This window comes from Tiliqua scincoides, chromosome 2, assembly GCF_035046505.1.
Source record: "Tiliqua scincoides isolate rTilSci1 chromosome 2, rTilSci1.hap2, whole genome shotgun sequence".
Classification (NCBI taxonomy): Eukaryota; Metazoa; Chordata; class Lepidosauria; order Squamata; family Scincidae; genus Tiliqua; species Tiliqua scincoides.
Genome location: NC_089822.1, coordinates 25,353,019 through 25,378,502, shown reverse-complemented (window position 1 = coordinate 25,378,502; position 25,484 = coordinate 25,353,019). Strand labels below are relative to the sequence as shown.

At 42.3% G+C, this 25,484-nt stretch overlaps 1 protein-coding gene across 1 annotated transcript in view; it reads right to left on the bottom strand.

The window, feature by feature from the left end:
* Positions 1 to 9,310: 9,310 nt before the first annotated feature.
* Positions 9,311 to 25,484, bottom strand: part of ZSWIM6 (zinc finger SWIM-type containing 6) — a 115,500-nt gene continuing 99,326 nt past the window's right edge. The window contains exons 11-14 of the mRNA XM_066613879.1: positions 19,024 to 19,181; positions 17,924 to 18,087; positions 15,770 to 15,851; positions 9,311 to 12,259 (exon numbers count right to left, since the gene is read on the bottom strand). Coding sequence (XP_066469976.1) covers positions 11,397 to 12,259; positions 15,770 to 15,851; positions 17,924 to 18,087; positions 19,024 to 19,181 — 1,267 coding nt within the window. The 3' untranslated portion in view covers positions 9,311 to 11,396. The remainder of the gene's footprint in view (positions 12,260 to 15,769; positions 15,852 to 17,923; positions 18,088 to 19,023; positions 19,182 to 25,484) is intronic.

The following is a 25,484-nucleotide window of genomic DNA, read 5'->3' as shown; positions in this document are numbered from 1 at the left end:
CTCTTCCTCCATTGTCTCCCCCCTTCTTCCTTTTCCTCATATGTCTGTTTATTTAGTTTCTAAGCTTGTAGACAGGATGTTGTCATTTTCAGTCTGACAGACAATCCTATGTGTGTCTGCTCAGAAGTATGTAAGTGCATGTAGGATTGCAGCCTGAATCTTATATACTGCACAGCAACTTGTTGTTCGATACATGAAATTGTATTAATGATGATGATGATGATGATGAAGATCTCGCAGACAATTTGGAAAGACATAATAGAGTCACAGCAATGGTGCATTGGAACCTCTGCAAAAAGTGTAATATTCCAGTGTCTAAAACTCAGTAAGACCACAAAGTTGAAAATGTTATTGAAAATGGGCAAATGAAAATTTTATGGGATTTTTGCATTCAAGCAGACAACACATAGCAGAAAAAAGATAACGAAATACAGATGTGCACCATTTAATGACGGGGATACATTCTCCGATCCCTGTTGTTATGCAGTTAGGTCATTAAGCGAACATTCAGTCCAATCTATTGCCTTTGCTGTGTAAACAGACACTCCCAGTCAGACACTAGCTGAAGATAGATTGCCTTTTCTTTGCATTAAGAGCCTCTCTGTTGTATACACACACACTCTGCTGCAGGTTAGGGGAGACACAATTGCCTCATTAAGAGCATCTTTATTGTGCTTTGACTACCATCATATATGCTGTCCATCATTAAGTGAATGGTTGTTAAGTGGCACACACCTGTATGGAAATTGAAGTTCAACACCTATGGTAAAAAAAACCTAAAATTGTACCAATTGTTGCCCACGCTCTAGGTGTAATACCAAAAGACTTTGAATATCGTAGGTATAAATGAAATTATTACACACCCAACTATTTAAAAAAAACAGCCTTACTTGGAATAGGACACATTTAAAAAAAACTGTGAATATTCTAGATCGTTGGGAAGGACTAAATCAATGGTTCACAGACTGCAAGGCATGGCTCTGTGGGGTGGCATGGCAAACGGGCACTGCAGGACACGCACCACCCAAGCAGACGGCAGGCCACGACACAATGCTGAAGACCATTGTGGGTCAGCTTGGCGGGCAGAGCTCTCTCTCTGTGCATGAGCCTCTTCCTGCTTTTTTCAGGGTCACTTTGTCGTCTTGCAACCTGGCAGTAAGTGGTGGTGATGTCATTGTACCCTCGCATCCTGCATCATTGCCAATAACTTCCAGGTGCTGATCTCCACATCTGCAGCATGGAGGGCGTCACGGCAGCAGTAAGTTTGGGGATAACTGGACTAAATATTCAACAGGCCAAATCCAGCCACAAACATCTTGCAGGTTGTGCATAGGAACGTAGTAGCAGCAGCATAGAGCTGCTAAGGGTCAGAAACACAAAGCACATGAACTGTGAGCTTCATGTTGCTCCTTCCATGCTTGGCTCCATTTCCAATTTTCCCAAGTTCAAGTATGGAAAAATCTGCTACGTTTGCTCTGGAAGTGTGTTTTAATATAATCCTCGCAGAAACTTCCCCCCAAAGTGCAGTCATTCCACATTGACATCATTAGGCATGTTGGGTGTGGAGGCCCAGAAACAGCATGAGCTCAGATTTTTTTTTTTTTTCCTGTTAAATGAGGGCTTTCCCAAATCCTTGCCATGCCTTACTCCATGACATCAAAATGATGTTTGCCATTTTGGGTGCAGCCCCCAGGCAGAGTTCTAAACAAACTTATGACCAATATACCAGTCACCTCTTATATCCTGGATATCATACATGTGATCCGATTGAAGCTGTTCACAAGGGCTGCTCTTTGTGCTAAAAGACATCAGGATCTGAAAATGCAGAACTGTTGTAATCTTGTTGATTTGCTTTCAAACAATTTTGTGCTTTCAAATTTGCATTCTGGCAAGTATTTGCAGGCCACAGGAAACCAGACACGTTTGTGCTTTGTATGTTGTCAGATATGATCATTTTAATTTAAAATGGAAAAAAAATGCTGATGCTGTGGCATCAAATGAGACAATTGTCTTTTCTGTAAGCTTTATTTAATTATTTTTTTCACATTTTTATCCAGCCCTTCCTCCAAGGAGCTCAGGGAAGTGTATAGGATTCCTTCCCTCCTTTAGTCCTCACAACAACCTTGTGAGGTAGATGAGGCTGAGAGACAGTGACTGGCCTAAGGCCATGAAGCTTCATGGCTGAGTGGGGATTTGAACCTGGATCTTCCAGGTCTAAGTCCAACTTCCAAACCTCAACAGGTATTGATGGTTAGAAGATGTAGACTTAAAAAAGCATTGGTCTTATTTTAAAAATGACTGATACACATACACACTGTATCCTGCTGGAATGGGGGCTGGGAAGAAGCAGTTCAAATGCAGCCCACAAAAGGTAATGAAATCTGAGAGTTTTTTAAGGGCCAATGGATTTGATTTTGTTAGTGCAGGTTTGGGTAGACCTGCAAGCTTTTTTTGGCATGGTGTGTGTGTGTGGGAAGCATAGATTTGGGCTGTAAGAAGGGCATCTTATCTACTATGGCCCTCAGCACTCTAGAACTCAAACTTGCTTTCCAGCCCTTTCTGAGCACTGCAAGGAAGTACCTGCAGGACAAAAAAGGAGGTGTGAATCAACAAACCATTCCATATCCACCCTGGAGGTTTTCTGGTAGCAGTTTCTCTACAAACTAATTTCAGTCCTCAGAATCAGCACTAAGGAGCGACTGGTAACTTGCACTTTAATAGCCTCCGCTGAAGAATAGTCCACATTTATTGTGCAAGGTAGCCAGTTAGCATCTTCCCCTGGGGGCTGCAAACAACTGCCTGCTGACTGAAGAACTTTTCTTTCTGCTTATAATGTAATGACTACTTTGCATAAGGATAATAGCCAGGTAACCCATAACCCAAACACTTCATTGTAAAGGGAGGTTTGGAAGAAGGATTTCAAGAGAAAGAGAGATGGTGTCATATAACTGTTCCAGAGATGGGCAGTGAGCTCCAGGCCAGGGGAGGCAACACATACTCTCTCTTCCCCCTTAAGCAAAAGATGGGCAAATTCAGGGAGGTTTGACTTGAGTCAAGTCTCCACCCCCTTTAACAATTCGAAAACAAGTTCTAATGGGCAGACTGTCTAAGGCTGCAATCCTAACCACACTTTCCTGAGAGTAAACCCCATTGAACAAAATAGGACTTACTTCTGAGTAGACTTGGTTAGGCTTGTGCCCTAAGTCACTCAGAGCATTTTGGGGACTCTAAAAAACTCGCCCTGTCTTTTCCATAAAAAAATCAGCTGCAGCCATAGAAAAAAATGGAGCTGCTGCCAGGGTGTGTGTGTAAACACTCCTCTGATGAACCCGCCCATCCCTCTCTCTCCTAGAGACACAGGATCAGCAACTCTTCCTGCTGCCTCCCCAGAGCTTAATGATGCAGATGTCCTGCTGTTTTTTGATAGGCTAGCCAGCCACCTTGTGTTTTTTTCTTTTCTTTTCTTGATGCTAGCTATGAATATAGCCTAACCTACTGGAGGAAAGTCTTCCTAGTGCCACCCCAGAGACTGATGAAACCAACGCTGTCTTTTTTCTTACTGGGCAAATGGAAGCAGCTCTTCCTGGTGCCCCTTCTTTCCAGTGTTTAAGTGCATAGGTGTTCCTACTGATTTTATCCCTTGCAAGCTACCATTGCGACTGGGATGATTGGCAGCTTGCCCCAATTGTTTGTGCATGTGTGTGTGTGTGTGTGTCCATGTTTGAACGGACTGAACTGAGCAGAGAGGAGCAGTTTTAGAAAGGGAAAAGGAAGGTTTTTTTTTTTCTTTAAACATGTTGGGGTCCCTTTTTTCTTGCTGGGTTAGGTGAGGCTCTGCCTCCCTTGCCTATCCTGACTTCACGTCACTGAACTGTACTAGGAGGAGGTAGTTCTAAGCATTAGATCAGTGTTACTCAAACGCTGAGGGAGCTTTACTCCCTTGATAAGTCTTTGTGGGGGAGGGGCTAGGTCAGCAACACGATCCCCAGGATTGCGTTGCTAAGGGGGGGGGGCGAAGGGGGGAACCCTGCGCACCCCTCCCAGAGGCTTGGAACATTCACTAAAAGCGGGTGCAAAGCACCTCCAGCCAAACAGAAGTGCTTTGTGCCTGCGGACGATTCCAAGCCCCAGGGAGTGCTGCGGAGGGCTTCCTGCTCCATCTGCAGCCTGCTGCAGCCCTACCTACATAAAGTATGAGAAAGTACCCCGTACGGCTCTGTTTTGCCCCCCTACCAGGAATGGCTCCGAAGGGAGGGGCCACTCACCCACCTCCCTGCCAGGCTGAGTGCTCTGCCCCCCCGCCAGCTACGCCACCGCTTCTGTGCTCCCTTCCGTGTGTTGTAGCACAACCATAGCCTTACTTGGGAGCAATGAGGTGGTCTGGTCTGGTACTGACTGGTCATCTTGAAGACAGTTAGCAAGCAATTTCCATAAACCTACCCCGACCTGCAATCCCTGGTTGCTCATCACAACCTAGATCACAAACTGCCTCTTTGCAATGGCTTCTCAAACACTACCAGCGGCATTGCTTAAGCATGCCATTGGCGTGCCACTGCCAGAGAGTGCATTCTCACAGGGTGGGTGTTGCTGTGGAACAGGAAAGAAAATATGCCAATATGTTAAGAACTCCCAATTGGCACGCACTGCCCATTCAGCATTGTTCTTGCTTTGGTGGTGGAAGTGATAGCTGTAGTGCAGTAGTAGGGCAGTGTCAAATGAATCCAGCACAAACCAGGAAAGGATGCATGTCAGAAAACTCTGTGTTATACTCTCAGAAGAGCAACAAATTGGATGGGATAGTCTATGGATAGGATGCATAGACAAAGCCCACACATACACAAAATCTAATCTCTTTGTCCAGAAAACTGAAACATCTTTCAATCAGTGATATACAAACTTGACAAATGGACACACAATTGTTTCTTTGGTTACCATTGCCTGTTTTATTTGCTCTTCCTCCCTGTTTTTAGTCTCACTTCTTCCTTCCTTTGTTTTTTTTTCTCCCCCACTGTTGAAATTCAGATTGTGAACTTTAAAAGTCAGGGGACTGTCCTTTTCACAACCTTACAAAGAATGTGTTATTTCCGTGATTCTTAATTATGCAGTTCAGAATGTTCATGTGCTGCGTCATGCAGTGTATATATTCTGAACTGGGTGCTGTTCTGTTGTGCCAGGCAGGGTGGTCTCATTCCTTCATACCTGGTGCATCTGTTATGATAGATTCCCATGTGCAAGAGGCCCTGGGTCTAGTTTCTAGGGCACTTGATATCTATCCTAAGTAAATTTCATTTCCTAACATCCATATTAAGAAGCTACACTTCCCAGGGGCTGGTCACCTGTTGAAGCCCCAGTGCTTCTGCTCTTATGTCTCTTCTGCCATGGCCTTAATAAGATGAGAGCACTGTCGTGTGTATCCTTGGCACAGTTGTTCAGTAATGTCAACAGTCAGAGATCATGTGGGAAGGACAACATGGCTCTTTCCCACACCAGCTTACCCCCTTCTTGAACCTGGGGGCAATGCTAAATATGGGAAGGATTTGCCTCATGAGATACTTCCCATGTGATCTGGGATTTCTGGTGTTACTGGAGCATTGTGAAGATAATACCCTAAGCAGGAAGATCCACAGCACTGAGGTAAGTTAGAAGGGCCCTTGTAGAGAACTGAATATACTCTCTGCAAAGTTGATGCCCTGCCCACATCAGGAGGTCCTTCCCAATGTAAGAGCTTGCTCATGTGTTTTGGAACAGCTGGATCAAAATGCCCTGCACAGTTTCACTGACCCCTTCACTGGTGACACCATTTTGGAGATGTTGTATGTGCAGAGGACAAATGTGGGGCTACAGTGGTAGCAGAATCACTCTTTTGGCTGGCAGCTGCCATTTTTCCCATAAGACACCTGGAACCATGCCATATTTCTGGAGAAAATAAGAGCTGCCAGTCAACCAACCAGCCAAAGGAGTACCGCTGATGCTAGGTGCAGCATCACCACTGTGAAACTGACAGTGGGGAAAAAAGTTGAACTGGAGGAAGATGGGGACCTCTCCCTCCCCAGATTTTAAGCCAAAAATTGTCATAGGAGAACTTTCAGTTCAGCTTTAGCTTCAAGTCCTCCATGCTTCATTTCCTTTTTACTCAAGCTTAATAATTCCATGTGGGAAAGCAGAGAAAGAAAGGAAGGAGGAAACTTCAGAGATAGAGTTCACGTTAAAGATCATCCATTACAAATATGGTTGGCAACCTTCAGTCTCGAAAGACTATGGTATAAGCCTACAGCACCAGGTATTCCCAGGTGGTCTCCCATCCAAGTACTAACCAGGCCTGACCCTGCTAGCTTTCAAGTTATATTCAACTAACACTATTTTTAAATCTGAAGTTGTTCAGGGGGTATACTTTGACCAATGGATGCTTTCAAGCTTTGGAAATAGAACTCCCTTCCCCTGCAATGACCTCCAGGATCTGGTCTCTGTATCAAAGATTTTGCCTGTGGTTCCAATGCAAAGTAGACTGTTTGGTGTACCATAATGATTTTGTTTTCAAGAAGCAGTAGTATCTATGTACACCACCAAACACCATGGTCCAGTAAGGTCCATCCAAGATCCGTCTATGCTACAAATGGAAACTGCTTTAAAATGAGTTGACCTGCTATGGCTTTCCCCAAAGAATCAAAGGAGCAGGCAGGTCAGCAAGAGTGGTGGTTGGATTAGAGGCAGGGAGCAGGCCAGGCAAGGGCAAGAGGGGGCTTGGTGGCATCAGCGCACTCTGAGATGCTATCCCCCTTTCCTTGCACCCAAATGCCCCGAGACTCCTTGGAGTAGACTCCTATCAGAGACCAGGCAGCTATGGGGAAGTAAGTAACTCATTTACTTACTCATGGCAAGTCCCCATTTTACTTACCTCTCCAGAGCCATTCAGTTGCCCATCACAATAGCATGCAACATGTGCTCTGGTAGAACACTACATGCTATAGGCTGGTAGGGATAGGATTGGGCTGTTGGGCTACAATCTTATAAATGAGGGGTGGCCAAACTGTGGCTCACGAGCCACATGTGGCTCTTTCACATATAATGTGCAGCTCTCAGAAATATGTTGGCTGAGCTCCTTTTTCTGTCAAAATATAAAAGGTAAATAAGGCATTTTCAAGTGTTATATTTATCAGGCGTAAACAGAGTCCTCTGGATTGCAAACTTCAGTTTAATGTTCATGGTGAGTAAATATATTTAAGGATTTTAATGCTTCTTGAATATTGCAACTCTCAAACATCTGAAGTTTATCGTATGTGGCTCTTATGTTAAGTTTGGCCACTCCTACTATGAACACTTACCTGGGAGTAAGTCCCATTGAACTCATTGGCACTTACCTCTGAGTAGACATGTATCTAGGTTTGCACTGGTAGTTCTGAATAGAATTTAACTACATGTGATGGATGCCATATTTTTTAATGTGGCACCCAGACACTACAACCATGTCCCTTGGGAAGTTTGAGCTGTCCCATCATTCTTGCCTTTTGACCTTGAATGAGAAAAATAATAATAAAAGAGTTCCCCCAGGTTGGTCATGTTCAGTGCTGCTGATTTGTCTTCTCAATGGTGATGTTTAATTAACATTTATCACTTTACTGTATTTTACTTGATTTTTCTGTTAAATCATGTTGCTAAAGTTTTGTGAGCTGCTTCGGAAGCCATGCTTCCAACAGTCGGTTAGAAAAATACCAAATAATTAAAAATGGCTTCAAACACTTCCTATAAAAAGTGCATCAGAAAAAATGTTCTTTTCTAATCCACTCCCTGCTGTGTTAGTCTTCAGAATACAGAAAGATCTTTTACATTCAAAAATATGCTCTCCTCTCTCACACTCTGCAATGACACAGGCGTTCTATGACCTCAAGGCTGCTTCCTCATTCTGAATTAGGCAAGGACTTGGGTGGAAAGGATGCAGGGAACAAAATGTTTGTGGAACCAAATCAGAGCTAACAGATTGGGTGCTGGTAAAGCCCAAATATGTGACAGCTTGCCTGACTTGACATATATTTCATCAGATGACAAGCAAAGCTGCAGAGGCAATTTATCAATTTCACTGGTTGGAACCAGGGGAACAACATTGCAGAGCTGGTGACAGAGCGGCAATACTTTGGCACCATGGCTTAGATACACACATCTCCAAACATAAGACAGCCTGTGGTACGAGCACAGCTGTATGTGCTCGGGATGATGGGCAAGCTATGAAGTCAGAAGATATTTATGGAGCAGTGTCCCTTGGTGCTGTAGAGTATAAAATCTGTAGTATCAACAAGGGCACGGATGACAGAGGATCACTGTGAAGCAGAAAAGGGTTCTGGCAACCATTTCACCAAAGCAATGTTGCCTGTCTAGTCTGGTTTTCCTTTTCAATTCCACACAGACTTTTTTTGCAGCTGTCAAAATACCAAGCAGGAAAATCGGGGTCCTGATGGAGCACCACCACCCCCAAGTCAAAAAACAAGTCACGTTTTCCACCAACCAAAACACCTTGTAATAATCAGCACAGGACATTTAGCCTTGGGACCGACACAATGCATCTGAAAGTCTTTGGTTTGTTGGTTGTAAAAAAAAAATTTATGGAGATTTAATACATCTTATAGACACAGACATCAACATATCCCCACACATACAAGTATAGGTGTGCATCACTTAACGGGAATGCGTTCTCCAATCCCGTTGTAATGCGATTAGGTTGTTAAGCAAGCATTCAGCACAATCTAATGCATTTGTTGTGAAAACCGACACTCTCTACCAGACACTAGCTGGTTGTGCAGGTTACTGGAGACAGATTGCCTCTTCTTTGCATTAAGAGCCTCTTCGTTGTGCATTAAGGGTGCATTAAGACACGCTTCTGCCAAATAGGGCATGTTGGGCCTGGAGCAAGGCTCCGGATTTCACAGCTGCAGCCGCCAAAATCCAGAGCCCTTGTTCCAAGCCTGACCTCAAGGGCTGTCTTACTTGCTTCAACAGCTGGTCTACTACGTGCTGCTCATGCAGTGGCAGCCTGCGAGATCCACCATCGTATTGCAAGGATAGGATTGGTCCATCAACCTTGTATCACACTCATATAGAGGGCAACAAATTCAAGGCAGCATTTTGGGGGAGAAAGCAATATTGTTTACTCTGAAATCCTTCATTTCCTGAAATGATATCCTGAAATGCATCATTCACAAGAAAGTTTCAGCAGCAATTGAGACTTTCACTGCCAGTCAAATGACAGATACCATAAAGGAGTCCAAAATCAACTTTCAAAAAACTAATTTTAATCAAAACAAAAAAATTGTTGATCATTAACAAGTTTATAAAACAGTGATTTAGTTACATAAATAAATTGATATCAGTGTATCAAATCTTAATTACTTTCAACTTCATGAGCATGTTTACATGGGTGATGAAGTATAACCTTTTTTCCTAGTATAATAAATAAAATGGAGAGCATGAAACAAGTTTTTTCTCTAAACAAAAAAAGAGTTCTACAAACATACCTCTAGCATGTTCTCTAGTGAAGGGAACAAGAGACACGGGACAACTTTTGCACCAATATGTTAAAAAAAATGCTTTAAAAAGCACAAGAATACAGAACCATCAGCTAAAGTAAAAGACACTATACTGTAACCAAAGTTGGTATAATAATAATATAATGAACAGTTTGGTAGTTAGATCTCCAGTTTGGTTATTTTAAAGCATTAAGACAAGGCAAGATAGAAGGCTGCTTTCGTTTGAAGTAATTCTAGAGGAAATAAAAATATTTTAAAATAAACCAAAAAATAGAACAGTCATACCTACACAACTTTCTGTCCTGCACAAAGTCAAATACGTATCCAGAATATAGATATATATATAATATATTATATATATATGTTATTTGTGCACAAAGGTTAGCTTATTATTAGCTCACTGCAAAGGCGTAATGAATTATGTCAATTGTTTTGGAAAACATTGTGGGCAGACGAACATTTACCATATGGTCATTGCTTACAAACTAACTGCAGTATTCACAGATCGTATTGGAAATTTGGTCACTTGTAGCAAATGCCTGCATAGAAATGTGACTTTGGCCATGCTACTGCTTCCCAAGAAGATCTGTCTGCTCAAGACAAGTGGTGAAAATTGCCTGCATGCTTGACCAGGTGCTAGAAACAATCGGATCCCATGAAGTTTGTGTGCAATCCAGTAAATTTACAAGACGTGACAATGTGGTAAATTGTCTGTAGCCACCCTGTGTGTGGGAAAAAGGATATTTAAGTTTTCTAGGCTACGAGGCACAAACCCCAAATCTGGCATACTGTATTCTTAATGCTAAGGCTTGCTGCTCTGGCTGCGTTGTCCCCTCTTTACTAGAGTGCCTGTAATAAGTGCGCAAGTGTGTATACATATATATATATATGCATACACCGGTCTGTATAAATATATACATATATATATATATTATATATATATATATATGTATGTATGAATGTATGTATGTATTGTGTATGTATGTATGTATAAAATTTCCCCCAATTTCCATCCAACAATGCAATCCAAAAGGTGGCTCTGCATAGATGCCCAGCATATTCGTTCATCACCTGAGCCAGCCCTGAAGCTAGGCGCACTTGAGTCTTCTCAATATGTTTTCTTGTTTTTGTTTCAAACCAAGCTACTGCAGCTTCAAGTATTTCGCATCATAGATTTTTTTTTTTATAAATTAGTTAGTTATATTTTTTCTCAATATTCCGACATATACTATAATATATATACAGTACAATAAATGCTCTCATTCTTTAATTTTTTTCAGATAAATCCCTGAGAATGTATGTTGACAGTCGCTAAGTTTCCACATGCACAAGCACCATGTGCCATGCTTCGGGATGAACAAGCACTGCAAAGCCACGTGGGTCAGCCTTTGAAACTATTAGTTTGTGTGTGTGGTTGGTTGGTTGGTTGATTTAAATAAGCTGAAATGTCAGGATGAGTTACAAAGGAGTAAAGCTGGAGCCATTCGAGGTACTTATCAGAGGATGGAGGTGTTTTTGTTTGGTTTTGTATTTTTTTTTAAAGCCATTGCAATATATTTCTCTTTTGTTTTGAGGCTGTGAACGTATACAGAAAGAACAGGAGAGCTCTGTGGACTTCTGCCACTTGACAACATATACTCAGTGTAAACCAAACTTCGTTTTCAAGCCTCTCACTCTCTCATACAAAAAAAAAAACAGAAAAAGAAAAAAAAATTACACAAAATTTCACATGACAATTTAGATTTGCAAACTCAGTATATAACTATACACATATAATACCGGTGTGGCTCTGTTTTAAGTTAAAAAGGATACAAAGGCAGGCTCAAGTAAAAACATACCACCCTCCCATTCCTCCCCCCACCCCATTCACACATTTTTTTGTCAACCAAACCGTTCACGAACCAGCATCATCAGTTTCTTTTTGCCTTTGTAGATTTGTTTTAGGTTGTCAATGAACTGTGTAAACTGAATGTGTCCGTCGTGAGCCATTAAGAAAGTCTCTCGAGCCTTACTCAGGAATTCTATGAACTCACTATAATGCCGTGGACTGATGTGCGTGAGCCGGGAGTGCGTGGTATTAATGTATGCTCCAATTGTAGCATCCAGGAGTTGCCTTAGTGGGGCTTTGTCCAATGACATGAGCTTACCAGAGTTTCTCCTCCCATGAAGTCCCACCATTCCAGGAGTGGTCAAAGTACATCTACGCAAGATGTCCGACAGTACTGTTGCACATTTGACACTTTTGACCACCAGAGGTATTATAGCTGCAAGCTCATTTTTCCCAAGGGAATGGCTGAGTGCACATGCCCATAAAACATCATTAATGGCAGGGTGTGTGTCCTGATTGTAACTCAGGTTGAGATGCGTCATGGCCAACGTGGCCAGTTTGTAGGCTCGCATAGGGTAACCCCGATGTTCCATGTATCGTGCTATAGTGAAAAGCTGTGTGTAGCTCATGCCAGTTGCAGCAGCATCAAGAACAATTTGGTAAGCAGTCTCAAAAGCTATATGATCCTTCTCACACAAGGTCAGTGCAGAGAGGGCACAGTTCTGGGGATCCTTCATGGCACACTGCAGAGCAAGCGTCCTAGCACTGCTGGCCAGTTTCTCCTGCTGATGGCAGTCCAGATGCAATCGGACAATGGTGCTGTTGGACATCACTGTGGTAGCAACAATACTAGTAGCTTCAGTTGGAGTGAAAAGTGTAAACCAGGTTTGCATGATGCTATCCAGTGCATAAACACCTGTGGAGGCATAGAAGAAAATGGTTACCACCAAGACTGATTTGAACATGAACTCCTAAAAGAGCACAATCTTGAACCTGAGGACTGTTCTCCAACACACTTTGCAGAAGTTCCTGGTACTTATATGTTGAGATCAGGCTTTTGAGTATACCACAAACCACACAAGCATGGCAACACTGCAAAACTCAACATCCTGAGAGTCATAGCTTTTATGAAAAGCAAGATTCCGACCTGTATGTCCACCGTTTGGACATAACGTAATAGTAAGCCTGGAAGTTGTGGACAATAAGGCAAAATATTAGAAGCTATACAATTCACTGAGTAAGATTTCCACTGATAATGGAGTAAGGTTGCAGAACCCTGCAGTTTTAACATTCCTTGAGATGAGCAGAACACATGCAAATTAAGCAAGTGTACACATATTTGCACAATTCATTCAAATCACAGAACTTGGTTGCCTTGGTGCCTTGGATTTGGAAGTCAAGCACTCTGGGAGACCAATCAAGGCACCCTCCCCATGTATGATCTCAACAGGGCACACAAAACCTGCGTCTTCTAAAAGAAAGCACAGAAAGACGACTCAGAGTGATTCAGAAATTGCCCAGTATTTCTGAATCACTTAGGTTGAATACCCACTTAGGTTGAATTGTATCAAATGAATAATGGAGTTAAGGTAGTAAAAGTCCTTACCATAAAAGGGTACAATGCTTAAGGTACATCCCAGGACATGTAAGGTCCAGGGTTCAAGCTCTACAGTGCATCTGAGTGTTATTTACCTTACATAGATGACTCTTTCCTTTTGTCAATGGTGCACAGAGAAAGATTAGCATGCAGCCCTGTATGCCACCTTGTGCTCTGATTTGTGCCCCACTGCTTTAATACATGCCTAGAACAAACCCATCCAGAAGCCAGACATGCCAACGACGACCACGGAGACCACCCACGGAGGACCCCTGGACCCAGGACCAGAGGCTGCAACCGGCGGAAGAAGCCTGGCCTAGCACAGTTGGTCACGTGCAAGGCGAGTCTGGGCACGTCCCACTCTCTAGCCTTGGATTAAGTGACTTATGAACTCTAAACCACTGCATGTAACCCCTTGAAACGGACTTGCGTACTATGTTGAATGCTCTGTGCTTAAGATCAACAATATTCTCCCAATGTAACTGTGTTTCGGGACCTCATATTTTCTACTTGGTGGTTCTTTGTAAATGTGAAACATTCTCTAATAAAAAACTAATCTGCTCTGATAGATTAGCATCTATGGATGACCTTGGAAGCTGTTCTTTTAGACCAGTGTTTCTCATTATGTGCTCCTCATTGTTAGGAGTGGAAAGCTTCAGAGACTTAGAAGTTTAAGAACCGCTGTTTAAGCCATACCCCATTTAGGGCACAATGCTAACCAGGTATACTCAGAAGTAAGTCCTATTTTGTTCAATGGGGCTTACTCTCAGGAAAGTGTGGTTAGGATTGCAGCCTTAATGATAGATATACCGCATAGGGATGCCATTAATACAAGACACACACACACCAAAAATTTGGATGGTAACTTTCTAATACAAGGTTTGCTTTTTATTGTTACAGTGTCCTGCCACTCAGGTTCATAGGACAGTTTGTTCACTTAAATGGCACAACAAAGAAAGAAGCTGGACCATTCCATCTAATTCCAACACTTCAATGCATTCACTCCCACCATTCTCTCATGAAAATGTCTATACTTCATTGAATATAACCCCAGCAGGAAAATATCTGTCCTTAAGGAAACATCCTCATCTAAACTCAGCACCAGCTTTCCTATCTGAAATGTGCAGGTTTCTTTAGTACCCTTTTGTTGCTCTTTCCAGGACGAACAATGACTGATGGGCTCCATAAATTGAAGCTTATAGGCATCTTGAGTGCCTCATTATTGCTCAAAGTAATTTGCACACATCTGTGCGCTCATCTAACCACACCCAGAGGTCCTTATTTTACTCAGTTGGGCCTGCTGCATGATGTGCGCACACACACATATATACCCCTTTACCCTGTGCTAGGTACCAAGGCCAGCCACATAATGTCTGGCTTTCATTTACATAAACAAACATGCCCCTCATTTACAAACTTGCTCAAGTCTCCGAGGTGATCTTTGCATGACATTACAGCTTCCTTATGGAAGCTATACATATATATATGCTAATGTACTACAGAATAAAAAAGCAATTTGCTAGTCCACTAAGTGAACTAAGAAAAAAACAAAACATTTGCCCTCTAATATCCACAGTGCAATCTAAGTTTTAATTATCTTGGCCAAGACAAATACACTATTAAGAAGGCTACAAACACAATTGAAGATGCCCGTTGCTTGATGTGAGGGCAAAGAATGGTAAACCTGATAGCTTAAATTCTTTGATGGGGGAACAATGTAACCCTGACAACAATACATGATGTTTTTGCAAAATGGTACCAAAGTCATCTAGAATTTATGCTGGGATAAGACCTTGCACTGGCCTGGGAGTGTCGTAAAAGTGCCGTAAAGCACTTTTGTGACACCCTAAGGGGACATAGGCTGGTGCACAAAAATCGGAGGTTGGAGGGAGAAGTTTTGGGACAAGGGCGTGGGGAACAAGAGACAGGGCCAGGATTCGGCAGTTATGCTGGATCATAGACCCATTCCTGGGTGGCCTGGAGCATCCCATGCAGCTCGGATTTGTACCACCAATTTAGGTGGTGCAGATCCAAGTAGCCCTGCAGTGGCTCTCCCCGGGGTAAGGGAAAAAGTTTCCCCTTGCCTTGGGGTGAGCCACAAACTGCCCAAAACGTGCGCTGGATGCATCACAGGCTTGCCAGCCTGCCTGTTTCCAGCGCAAGTTAGGACTGTGCCTTAATGTTTTAATTGTTTTTAATATTGTATTGATTTTATGTATTGATTATATTGTTAGCCGCCTTGAGCCCATTTTGGTGTGGGAGAAAGGCAGGATACAAATACAATAAATAATTAAATAAATTGAAAAAGAATCTAACTGCTTTGTATGAAAGTGCCACAGTTTCTCAGAAGAACAATGTGGTAATTCTATATGCAGTAATTTGTGTAACCTCCTATATCAGTTGTTCTCACACATTTAGCACTGGGACCTACTTTTTAGAATGAGAATTTTGTCAGGACCCACCGGAAGTGATGTCATGACCGGAAGTGACATCATCAAACAGGAAATTTTTTAACAATCCTAGGCTGCAGTTACCCAGGAGTGAATCCCATTTACTATCATTGTTAAAAGAATATACATAGTAGTTTGTTAAAAGTACAAGTCTGTGACATTTCCCCAAATGCAGTCACAGACCAGGGTAGCATCAAGTTTAATATATTAAAAATAAAATATTGAAATGAATGGGGACCCACCTGAAATCGGCTTGCGACCCACCTAGTGGGTCCTGAGTCACATTTTGAGAAACACTGTCCTATATGATAGAACAGACCATACTATTTTAAAAAACCACATAAATCAGTATCTTTTAGAGATCAATGGCAGCACATACCTACTTCTGTTGCGCATGTTACCAACCACCTCACCATCTCCCGTCGCCGCCAATTCAATGTTGACAATGTCATGCGCATCACCTATTAAAAGAGAGTAATATTTTGTGGAGATCTGCAACAAATAAGGTAGCACAGGGCAGTCACAATGCAACCAAAACGCGAATCTGTATCGAACAGAAATAAGTGGAGTCAAAACAGGTAGTTTGTAAATGAAGTTTCAAGACCCTCCATCAGCCCTCACTGCAAGAAAAGGAAATATTTCATGGTCTGAGGTGTCAGGAGTAGGGACTTACAATCTTTACATCTAGAAATAACCCAGTCCTGGCTACAGGAAGGGTCAAACTGCTAGGATAGCAAAAAGAAGGATTACCCAACTTCTCAGCTTCAGACCAGCAAGATGACACCCTCAACCCATTTACTGCACAATAATGTTGACACATTGACTTTTTCATTGCATTTGCATTACTGATAGAAATTTCAATTGCATTATTGATAGAAAAAGAAGAAAACAGTCTCTTCAGAGAGCCCAGTCTTCCTCCTCAAACCAAATGCAGATGTCTAGACACCTCAGACCAGGATATCACAGAAAAGAAAAGAAAAAATATTCAGTTGCAAAGTGCTAGGACATCAGACAATAAATGTTCATATTCTGGATATACAAAGGCAACAATATTTCTTTGGAACAACCAACAATCTACACTACAGGAACTAGTCGGCAATTTGTGGATTAAGGCGCTCTCTCCTTTACGTAGTGCATAAATATGAATGAATGGAAAGTGATTTTTCCCCTTTAAACTCCAAAGTACTTGACAATCCTGAAAGTTTGTGTTTTACATGAATAATTTCAAGTAACCAAGCACTGCCTTCACTCGCTCTTCAAATCAAAAAGCTTTATCAAGAAGGGCTGAAAACACTTATAGTACAATCTTATCCCCTGGTTGTGCCGGCATACACTAGGTAAGCTGGTGCAATGAGAACTCCACCATTGGGCCACTTCTTTGCCAGTGGCTGCTGCATGGCTGCCAGCAGGATTTTGTCGCCAGAGGCCAGAAATAAGAGGGGATTGGGGAGGATTGTGGCAGCATCGGTGTCCACCATAACCAACCCCCCCCCCAGCCCTGACATGCCCCCCAGCAGGCTCCTCAGAGCTGCGCCAGCAGACGAGCCAGCATAGATCAGAGGAGTCTCATCAGAGACCATGGCCAGCCAGGAAAGATAAGTAAAGTTTTTCATTTCTTACCTCTACTGGCCAGCCTGGTCCCCAATCACAGCACAGGATGCAATGGACACAGTTTAAATGTGTTCAATGAACATGAGGAGAAATAACGCGAACACTGGCTCCTGCTTTGATTAAGGCACACTTAAGGAAAGGTTCTCAAGTTTGGTATATTGCAGGCTGCTACTCTGGTTTGCTTGTTCTTTGGAAATCAACACTCTTTACTATGTTACAACCACCATGAAGAAGGCTTCTTAAATACTGTACTCTGATACAGTTGAACAATGCACTCCAAAAGAAGAAATGAATTGTAGTGTCTCAACTGACAAGACCTCACCCACAAATCTAGCTATGCACACTCCTTACTTAGGCACATCTCATCAACTCCTACACTCCATGAGTTCCATACAGCTGCATTCAAGTGCTCAGGCAGTTTAATTTTAATTTCATATTTGCCACTGTTTCTTTTAAAAGTCCTTCACTATTTTGGTCTGTTTTATTTTTGACTCATGAAGAACCACCTGCAAATGAAGCTGAAACCACAGTTTAAGCATCACTATGTTAGGGTTTTGATACCATACTATGGCTTCCTGGAGTGGGCAAGGGTGGTATTTCCAGGGTCTTCATTTCTAATTCTAGAACAGGCTGGAAGCCCAGTGCAAGAGCAGCCACATCATTTGCACAGGCTTTGTCAATCAGCCTACTAACTGCTGCTCAGAGAGTAAGATGCCGGGTTTTGAGGCAGCAATGTCTAAAAGCAGAGAGCCCTCACAAATACCACCTCTTTGGGAAAGCAATGCAGACCTGTACTTTGTCTCCCTCTGCCCCACCATCTCACACAGCAGGAAAAATGACAAGATCTCATTTGACTCTGGTCTGGTAGAAGGAATGCATGTTGCACTAGTGCAAGGATTCTTTCACTGAATAGAAAAGGTACCTGAAGACCCAGCTCAAGAGACACTTTCAAAAGGGTGATATCTGGCAAACTGTCCATAAGCGTTGCTATTTTAAATGCATCCTGGGCGAGCTTGAAGATGTGTGATGAGGAGTGAATGTTTTTCTGGATAGATTCTAACACTGTTTCAAGCCTTCGAACATCACCTGCAAAGTCAGCCAAAAAACACTCCATAAACACCATCACGAGTGACAAGAACATTATGGCATGTAATCACCAAGGCCAGTCAAAAGGGCAAGAAGGGCACATGTGAGCAGGAGACACGTTAACAACAGAATTTTCATTGAGAGTTTATCAGTGAACAGAAAGTGCAAAGAATTCTAGATTCCTGTTTTCCATTTCTAAACCCACACACGTGTGTTACATGCACGAAAATAACCTGCCACGCTTATGACACTTCCCCATTGGGCTAATACAACTACACAGAAAGCAAATGGTGCATTTAAATATGCTTTACTCGGCACTGCTTCCAAGTACTCATCTAGACTCCTGTTTATTTTAAATACATAACATTAAAGCCAGAGGTTTTCAAACTCTCAGGGAGAGTTTGAACTGCTCGCAGTGCTTGCAGGGATGGGGGGAAGGCAGCAACATGATCCCCAGGATCGTGTCGCTCAGGGGGCTGCAGGGGTTTGGCTGCACTTACCAGAGCCTCCTGCAGCCTCCCGGGGCTTCGGGGAGCCCTGCACAACCGTCTGCAGGGCTCCCCGAAGCTTTGAAAGTGAAAGTGGAGTGATCAAGCCCTGCCTCCACAAAACCACAAGCGGAGCGCGATCACTCTACTCTCTCTTCTTAAGCTTTAGGGAGCCCTACAGATGGTCATGAAGGGCTCCCCGCACCCCAGGGAGGCTGCAGGAGTCTCTGGTAAGTGCAGCCAAGCCCCTGCAGCCCCCTGAGTGATGCAATTCTGGAAATCGTGTCGCTGCCTTCCCCTTGCCTCCTCACTGCCCCCACCCCTTAAGGGGGCAGAGGCCAAGGCCCTCAGGCTGGGGTGTCGCAATGCCCCAGTTTGAAAACCCCTGCATTAAGCCATACATATAGTCAAGTGAAAATAACTTTCTATATAATTGATAGCATTGTACCTTTGGCTGCAGTTAGCATAGTTGATGCCAACTCACACTGCTGAGATTCAATGTGACTTAGGGTGAACCAACGGGGATATCGGTTTGGAACAACAGATGCAATGTGATGTGGGCGGGCCATATCTCCTGATGGAGCTGTGGATTCCAATACTAGTAACCTGTGAAAGGGAAAAAAAATATCTCACTGATCATAATTACACCTAGGAGAAAAATTTTGCTTTGAAGTAACTCCACTACATTCAGATGAGGACTCTTGGCACATCTCAGTGCACTTACAGGTTAAGAGACATTTTTGAGCCACAACAGACATAGGTGTTCAACGTAACAGAAGTACTGGGACTTCCATGAGTATCAGGCTAATGTCAAACACCTCTCAAGAATTTATGCAACACAACAGGCACTGATATTCATACGAACTGAGGTGGACTGAAATTCTCAAAGTCACCTGTGCTTCAACTGCAGAGATCAAGGGAACCCCCTACCTCAACATACACAGAGAAAAGCCAAGGAAGACAGTTTCTCCTTCCCACCCCAAGGAATTTTTTAACTAAATGAGAGAGAGAGAGAGAGAATGTGTAAGAAAGAACAAATAATTCCTTTTAGAATGATGAAACGTTTTCATACAGTATTTTAAAATATTGTTACAGCCAATGACCTGCAGAACTCCTAAGTACAAGATTCAAAGCAAAATGATCAGCTACAGTGTTTAAATAAAGAAAAGAATAAAGAAATAAAAAAGAGTCTGAAAAGCAAACTAGGCAGTGTGCCAAGTGTCTTGATTCTGCAATGTAGTGGCAACACATTTGTACAAGCACAGTTTCAGACGTTCCTTGCAGCCTATTCATCTTCCTTATCAACTGAAAATACATAGATTCAAACAAGGAACAGTCATTCACATAAAAGTACTGAGAAGCATCTTTTAACTCATCAAATCTTCCTGAAGTCCATGAAATCCACAGTGAAAGTTCAGAATCACAAGCTATGAGTCTTTCAGACCCAGATTAGAATTAGAAAAATAAACTTGAGTTCTGCTAGCATTTAAAGTGGTATTGTCCTTGAAACAGAAATAAACACAGGCTCAGGATAGCTAATTCTCAGTATCATGCCTCTTACAGTTTACTCCTATACACATTCAGCCAGAAGCAAGTCCCACTGAGCTCAATGGGGCTTGCTTCCAGCCTAATATGCTTATGACTGTAGCCTGCGTATAATGATATACCAATACCTACATTTATGACTATAATTACAGGACTTTTTTCAAAGAGAAAGCACTAAAAATATAAATTTCTTCTGCTTTGTAATGTTCCTAATAATTTTATTCCTAAGATCAGATACAACAAACCTTGTAGTATGGAATTTTTAAAAAATTAAACATTTGAAATGACTATGGTGTAACCACTTTTTAGAATGAGAATCTGTCGGGACCCATTGGAAGTGATGTCATGACTGGAAGTAACATCATCAAGCAGGAAAATTTTTAACAATCCTAGGCCACAATCCTACCCACACTTACCCAGGAGTAAGTTCCATTTATAACATTGTTAAAAGCATATACAGAGTAGCCTGTTAAAAGTACAGATCTGTAACATTTTGCCAATGCAGTCACATGCCATGGTAGCATCAAGTCTATTAAAAATAAAATGTTTAAATGAATGGGCACCCACCTGAAATTGGCTCACAACCCACCGAGTGGATCCCAACCCACAGTATGACCCACTGGACTATGTTGGTGGCTTAATTTTCTACTTGTATTTTCTTTACTTATTTTCTCAACTGGCAAAATCCAAGACAGTCTTTCAATGGAGCTGCTTGCAGCTCTATCTAACACTGGATATGTTTAAAATTGTTGTTTGAACAAAATAAAGCCATATATATTTTTAAATTTCATAAAATAGTACTGGTATATACAAGATATATTTCACATTCTTTAAGAAGCAACGTTTCTTTGAGGTTTGATAAGCATTGCATATACTTCACTTTTCCCCAAAAGTTCTACTTCTCTCCCTTCCCAAATAAAATCTGGAACCTCCTCCCCCCCCCCCCATACATGTACTGAAGTTCCCCAGGTGACCCTTTGGAATCAAGGATGGAAAGCATCCAAAATGTCTGAATGCAATGAGATATCACAGTGTCTGATAAATGGCAGTTTTGAAACAATGGGACATCTGATCAGGTACAACAGTAAGGGAAGGAGTTGTCAAAGCACTGAAAACATTTTAACTATTATGGAAACCGGGCCATTTTTGCCCTTGTTTTCATACATATAGATCATGATTGGAAAGATCACAACAGCTATAACAGAAATAGTTGCCCTAAGCTGACAAGTTACAAAAGTTATTTATCCTCCTACTACAGACCTATTATTAGAAGGAACTACACTGTAATCTACTTGAATGAGAATAAGATGGGGAATTTTTTTCTTTTTCTTTTTTTTCCAAACATGAACTCGCTACCGTGATGATTCAGAACATCCTCAGCATTTGAAAGGTCAATATAATATTGAAGGAAAATAAATGACAACAAGCAGAATCCCACTCTCAAGAGAACTTTTAACCTAAGAGACTGCTAAAAATGTATGATAGGGGTGTGGGTGTTGTGGACACTGGTATTTTCCATTTTTGCTTAATCACAGCAATCAGGACAGTGCCATGAATTTAGCATGAGCAGTTTCAGGTTCTTCAAACAGAACTTACATTCTTCTGTCAAAACAGATTGCAACAGCTACAAGATTTGCAATAGTTTGGAGAATCTTGTAATTTGGGCAAGGAGCTGAAGAACAAACAACTGGGGTAACGGACAAGTTAAAGGCAAGACTTGGAGGGGGAACTAAAATCCAAAGCTGTATTGTCTTCCAACTTCTGTTCTTATGTCTTCTGGCATATCCAATGATGCAAAGAAAGTGTTTGTCACTGTTACCTAGTAGTTATGAACATTTCTTTGCTGATGTCATTACTACAAACAGTTTGCATTCTTGTCTTCATTCCAGTAAGGCACATGACTTAATAGAAACAAGTAGTAATCTTCTGGTGCAACCCTATGCATGTCTACTGAGAAGCAGTCTGATTATGTTCAATGGGGCTTACTCCAGGAAAATGTGCATAGGACTGCAACCTCAGGCTGCATTCCTATCCACACTTACCTGGGAGTAAGCTGCATTGACTATAATGGGACTTGCTTCTGAGCAGACATGCACAGGATTGGACTCTGTGTACAAATGATTACATTTAACTAACACCTTCAAAACATAACCTGTATATTTATGACTAGCTTGCTGTACAGAACTGGTTAAAAGTAAAAGAATTATCTGAAGAGTGACATTACAGGTACAACTATCACCTATCAAAAGAGAAAGGTAAAATCAGCTTCAGGGAAAATGTTGGCCATCATTTCACACATACGAGCGCTATTCAATTTCCTTGGTTCAGCATTTTCAAAGTATAACTGGAACCATTTCCACACCCCATTTCCACAAGTAGATCAGAAAAGTCAAAATCATAGTATTTCTGAATGCCTTAGAATGCAATCCAGAGGGTGCTCTGGGCCGACGCAAGTCCCATGAGCCAGCCCATCGTCGTCACAAAAGTGCAGTAAAGCACTTTTGCGCCAACGTAAGTGGGGTTAGGCTGGCACACAGACTTGCACTGGACTCCCTGAGCCAACGGAGGCCCCAGCAACAGGATGAGTTGTGTCAACCAAGCTCAGTCGATGCAGAGGTCTGGGGAGGGCAGGGAGGAGGTGGGAGGGAGGTGTTTCAGAGCGGAGGGAGGGAGGGGTGGGCATTCCCGGGACAGGCAGGGAGTGGGAAGCGGGGCCAGGATCCGGCAGTTATGCTGGATCCTAACCTTGTTCCTGGGGTGCTCGGATTTATGCCACCTCTTGAGGTGGTGCATATCCAAGTAGCCCCATTGGGGCTGCTGCAGTTTTACCCAGGGTATGGGAAGTGATTCCCCTTGCCATGGGCTAAGCTGCTTTCAGCCCCAGTCCTGCCTTGGATGCAGCACAGGCCTGCCAGTCTGCCTGCTCCATGGCAGGTTAGGATTGCGCTGTTGACTATATACCCCTAGCATTTTTTAAGAAAGTAAATTATTCAATAAAGCTTTCAATGAAGCCATTCTGCAATTAGAGGCTGCTGAAATAGTCAGCTTTCAAAATCTAGAACACATGCCTGCTTTGGATTCAGTTCTTTGTCCCAAAGTGCGTTAAAGCCGCCTCAAGCATTTTTGGGAGAGGTGGAGAGGGACATTTGAATAAATAAATAAGAAGGAACTGATACTCAAAATCAGATCTTCAATTTCGTAACAGGTTTAGAATGGCTGGAGCTTTACAGACTGCAAATGCACAGCTGCACCTACAGTTTCAGAAATATTTCATGTATTTCCCAATCTCAATTAACATTGCTTTGTTCTATATAAAAATACATTTACTAAATCAAGATAAACCAGACTTGCTTGGTCATCTGTGGTGAATTAATGTCATCATGCAACCAAAAGTCATCCTCACCCTTCCTTTGGGGACACACAGTACAGCTGGCCCTTCTTATCTGTGAGTTTGGCACCCATGGATTTGACTCAATGCGGGTGCCAAGCACATGTTGAGAAGGCCTCAAGGACATCCTGGACACGCCTTCCTGTCACATAGCAGGTCCTGAAAGGTCCTTCTGTGTATTTCATTATCCACGGAAATGAGTACCTGAGAGGCGTCCTGGAATGGATCACCCACAGATACCAAGGGCTCACTGTATTTATACACCATGTAAGGGCCCATTGTACTTATACACTAGCCTAAAGTAGCCTTTACTAGCCTAAAGTACATAATTAGTTATGTCACTGAACTTCTTTCCAAATCTGGCAATATACATGTGTAATAATGTACAGAATTATCAAATTTCATCTTCAAGTCAATCAGAAAACCAGAGGGTTTTGCTACAAACATTGTGGAACCATGGTATGCTGCATACAAGTCTATTATTCCTATTAAGCTTCTACATGCATGTTTTTTCCCCTGTACGCCTTAAGAGTGTAAAGGAGAACTTCAACCCTCCACCACACAGCCCTCTTTCACACAATCCCTTAGCAAGGCTCAAACATCTGGCAGAGACAGAAATATAAGTTCAGCAGTCCTGGGCCATGAGCACATCTACATATTTTGGGCACTAATGTTGGGTTTTCTGGATAAACCATGTGACTAAATCAAAAGACGGGTAATGAATTAGGACACCAGCTGGAAGTGGCCAATGGTGCAACGCTAACAGGGAGAGAGAAGCTGTGCTCTGTGCCCTGAAGAGGTCGAGCAGAGAGTGAAGATATGACAGTGGGGAGTGGGCAGACAGTGCGGAGTGCTACCCACAGTGGCAAAGCAGAAAGGCTTCTTCCCCCCCATGCCTTATGAAAGGGCTGGCCCTGATTAAATAGACAGCTGTACTAGAACCATACAAATGAATGGATTATGTATGGTGAGATCACAAATGTAACTCTTTCTCATGTTCTAAAGTTAAGCTTTTACAATGCAAGAACAAGTGTCTAAAAACACCTGGTCGCTAACTGTAGCCAAGACTAATTTAGAAAGAAGTTGGAAGAACTCTCAGACATGTCCTCTTCATTGTTGCTTAATTCTGTCTCGTGTTTGCAGAAAGTACACAGGATAAAGAAACTAATAGAAAGGATAAGAACATAAGAACGACCCCACTGGATCAGGCCATAGGCCATCTAATCCAGCTTCCTGTATCTCACAACGGCCCACCGAATGCCCCAGGGACCACACCAGATAACAAGAGACCAGTATCCTGGTGCCCTCCCTTGCACTGGCATTCTGACATAGCCCATTTCTAAAATCAGGAGTTTGCACATGATACAAATGAAAGATCAGATATTTAGAATGTTCAGTTCTATTTCACGTTTTATGCATGCCATTTTGTTGGAACAGGTCTTTCAAAAATTTGAGCGAGAACATGCAAGGACACCATAAAAAAAATTCAAGGAAAGCATTAATACACCTATATTCCCAGATAGTTGTTCCCTGATAGTTAGATAAAAGTCTGGAAACATCAGAACAACTCCTGTGAGCAGTTCCAGTTCTGTGACATGAGTGTAGGGAACAATCTAGAATAGGTCTATCAAGCAGGAAATTTACACAGTATCAAAACAAGTTGATTGTCTAGCTGATGAGGCACTGGGAGAGTTGAGAGGATCTGACCTGCAGCTAGGTACGTGGAGTATTGTATGATTACTTCATCATATATTTGGATCATTGGTCAGTCTACAACAAAAATTTATCTCCATCCAGATTGGCATAGGTTGCTTAACTATACACCCTAACCACTGACATTGCAGACAATGCATCTCATCTCCAACTGCAAGGCAAATACTGGTCCAAAACAGAAACAGTAAGTTTTTGAAGATATATTTGTGGAATGCACTAAGGATGGGCATATGTGGTACTCTCCAAGTTCTCCAATGGTTCAC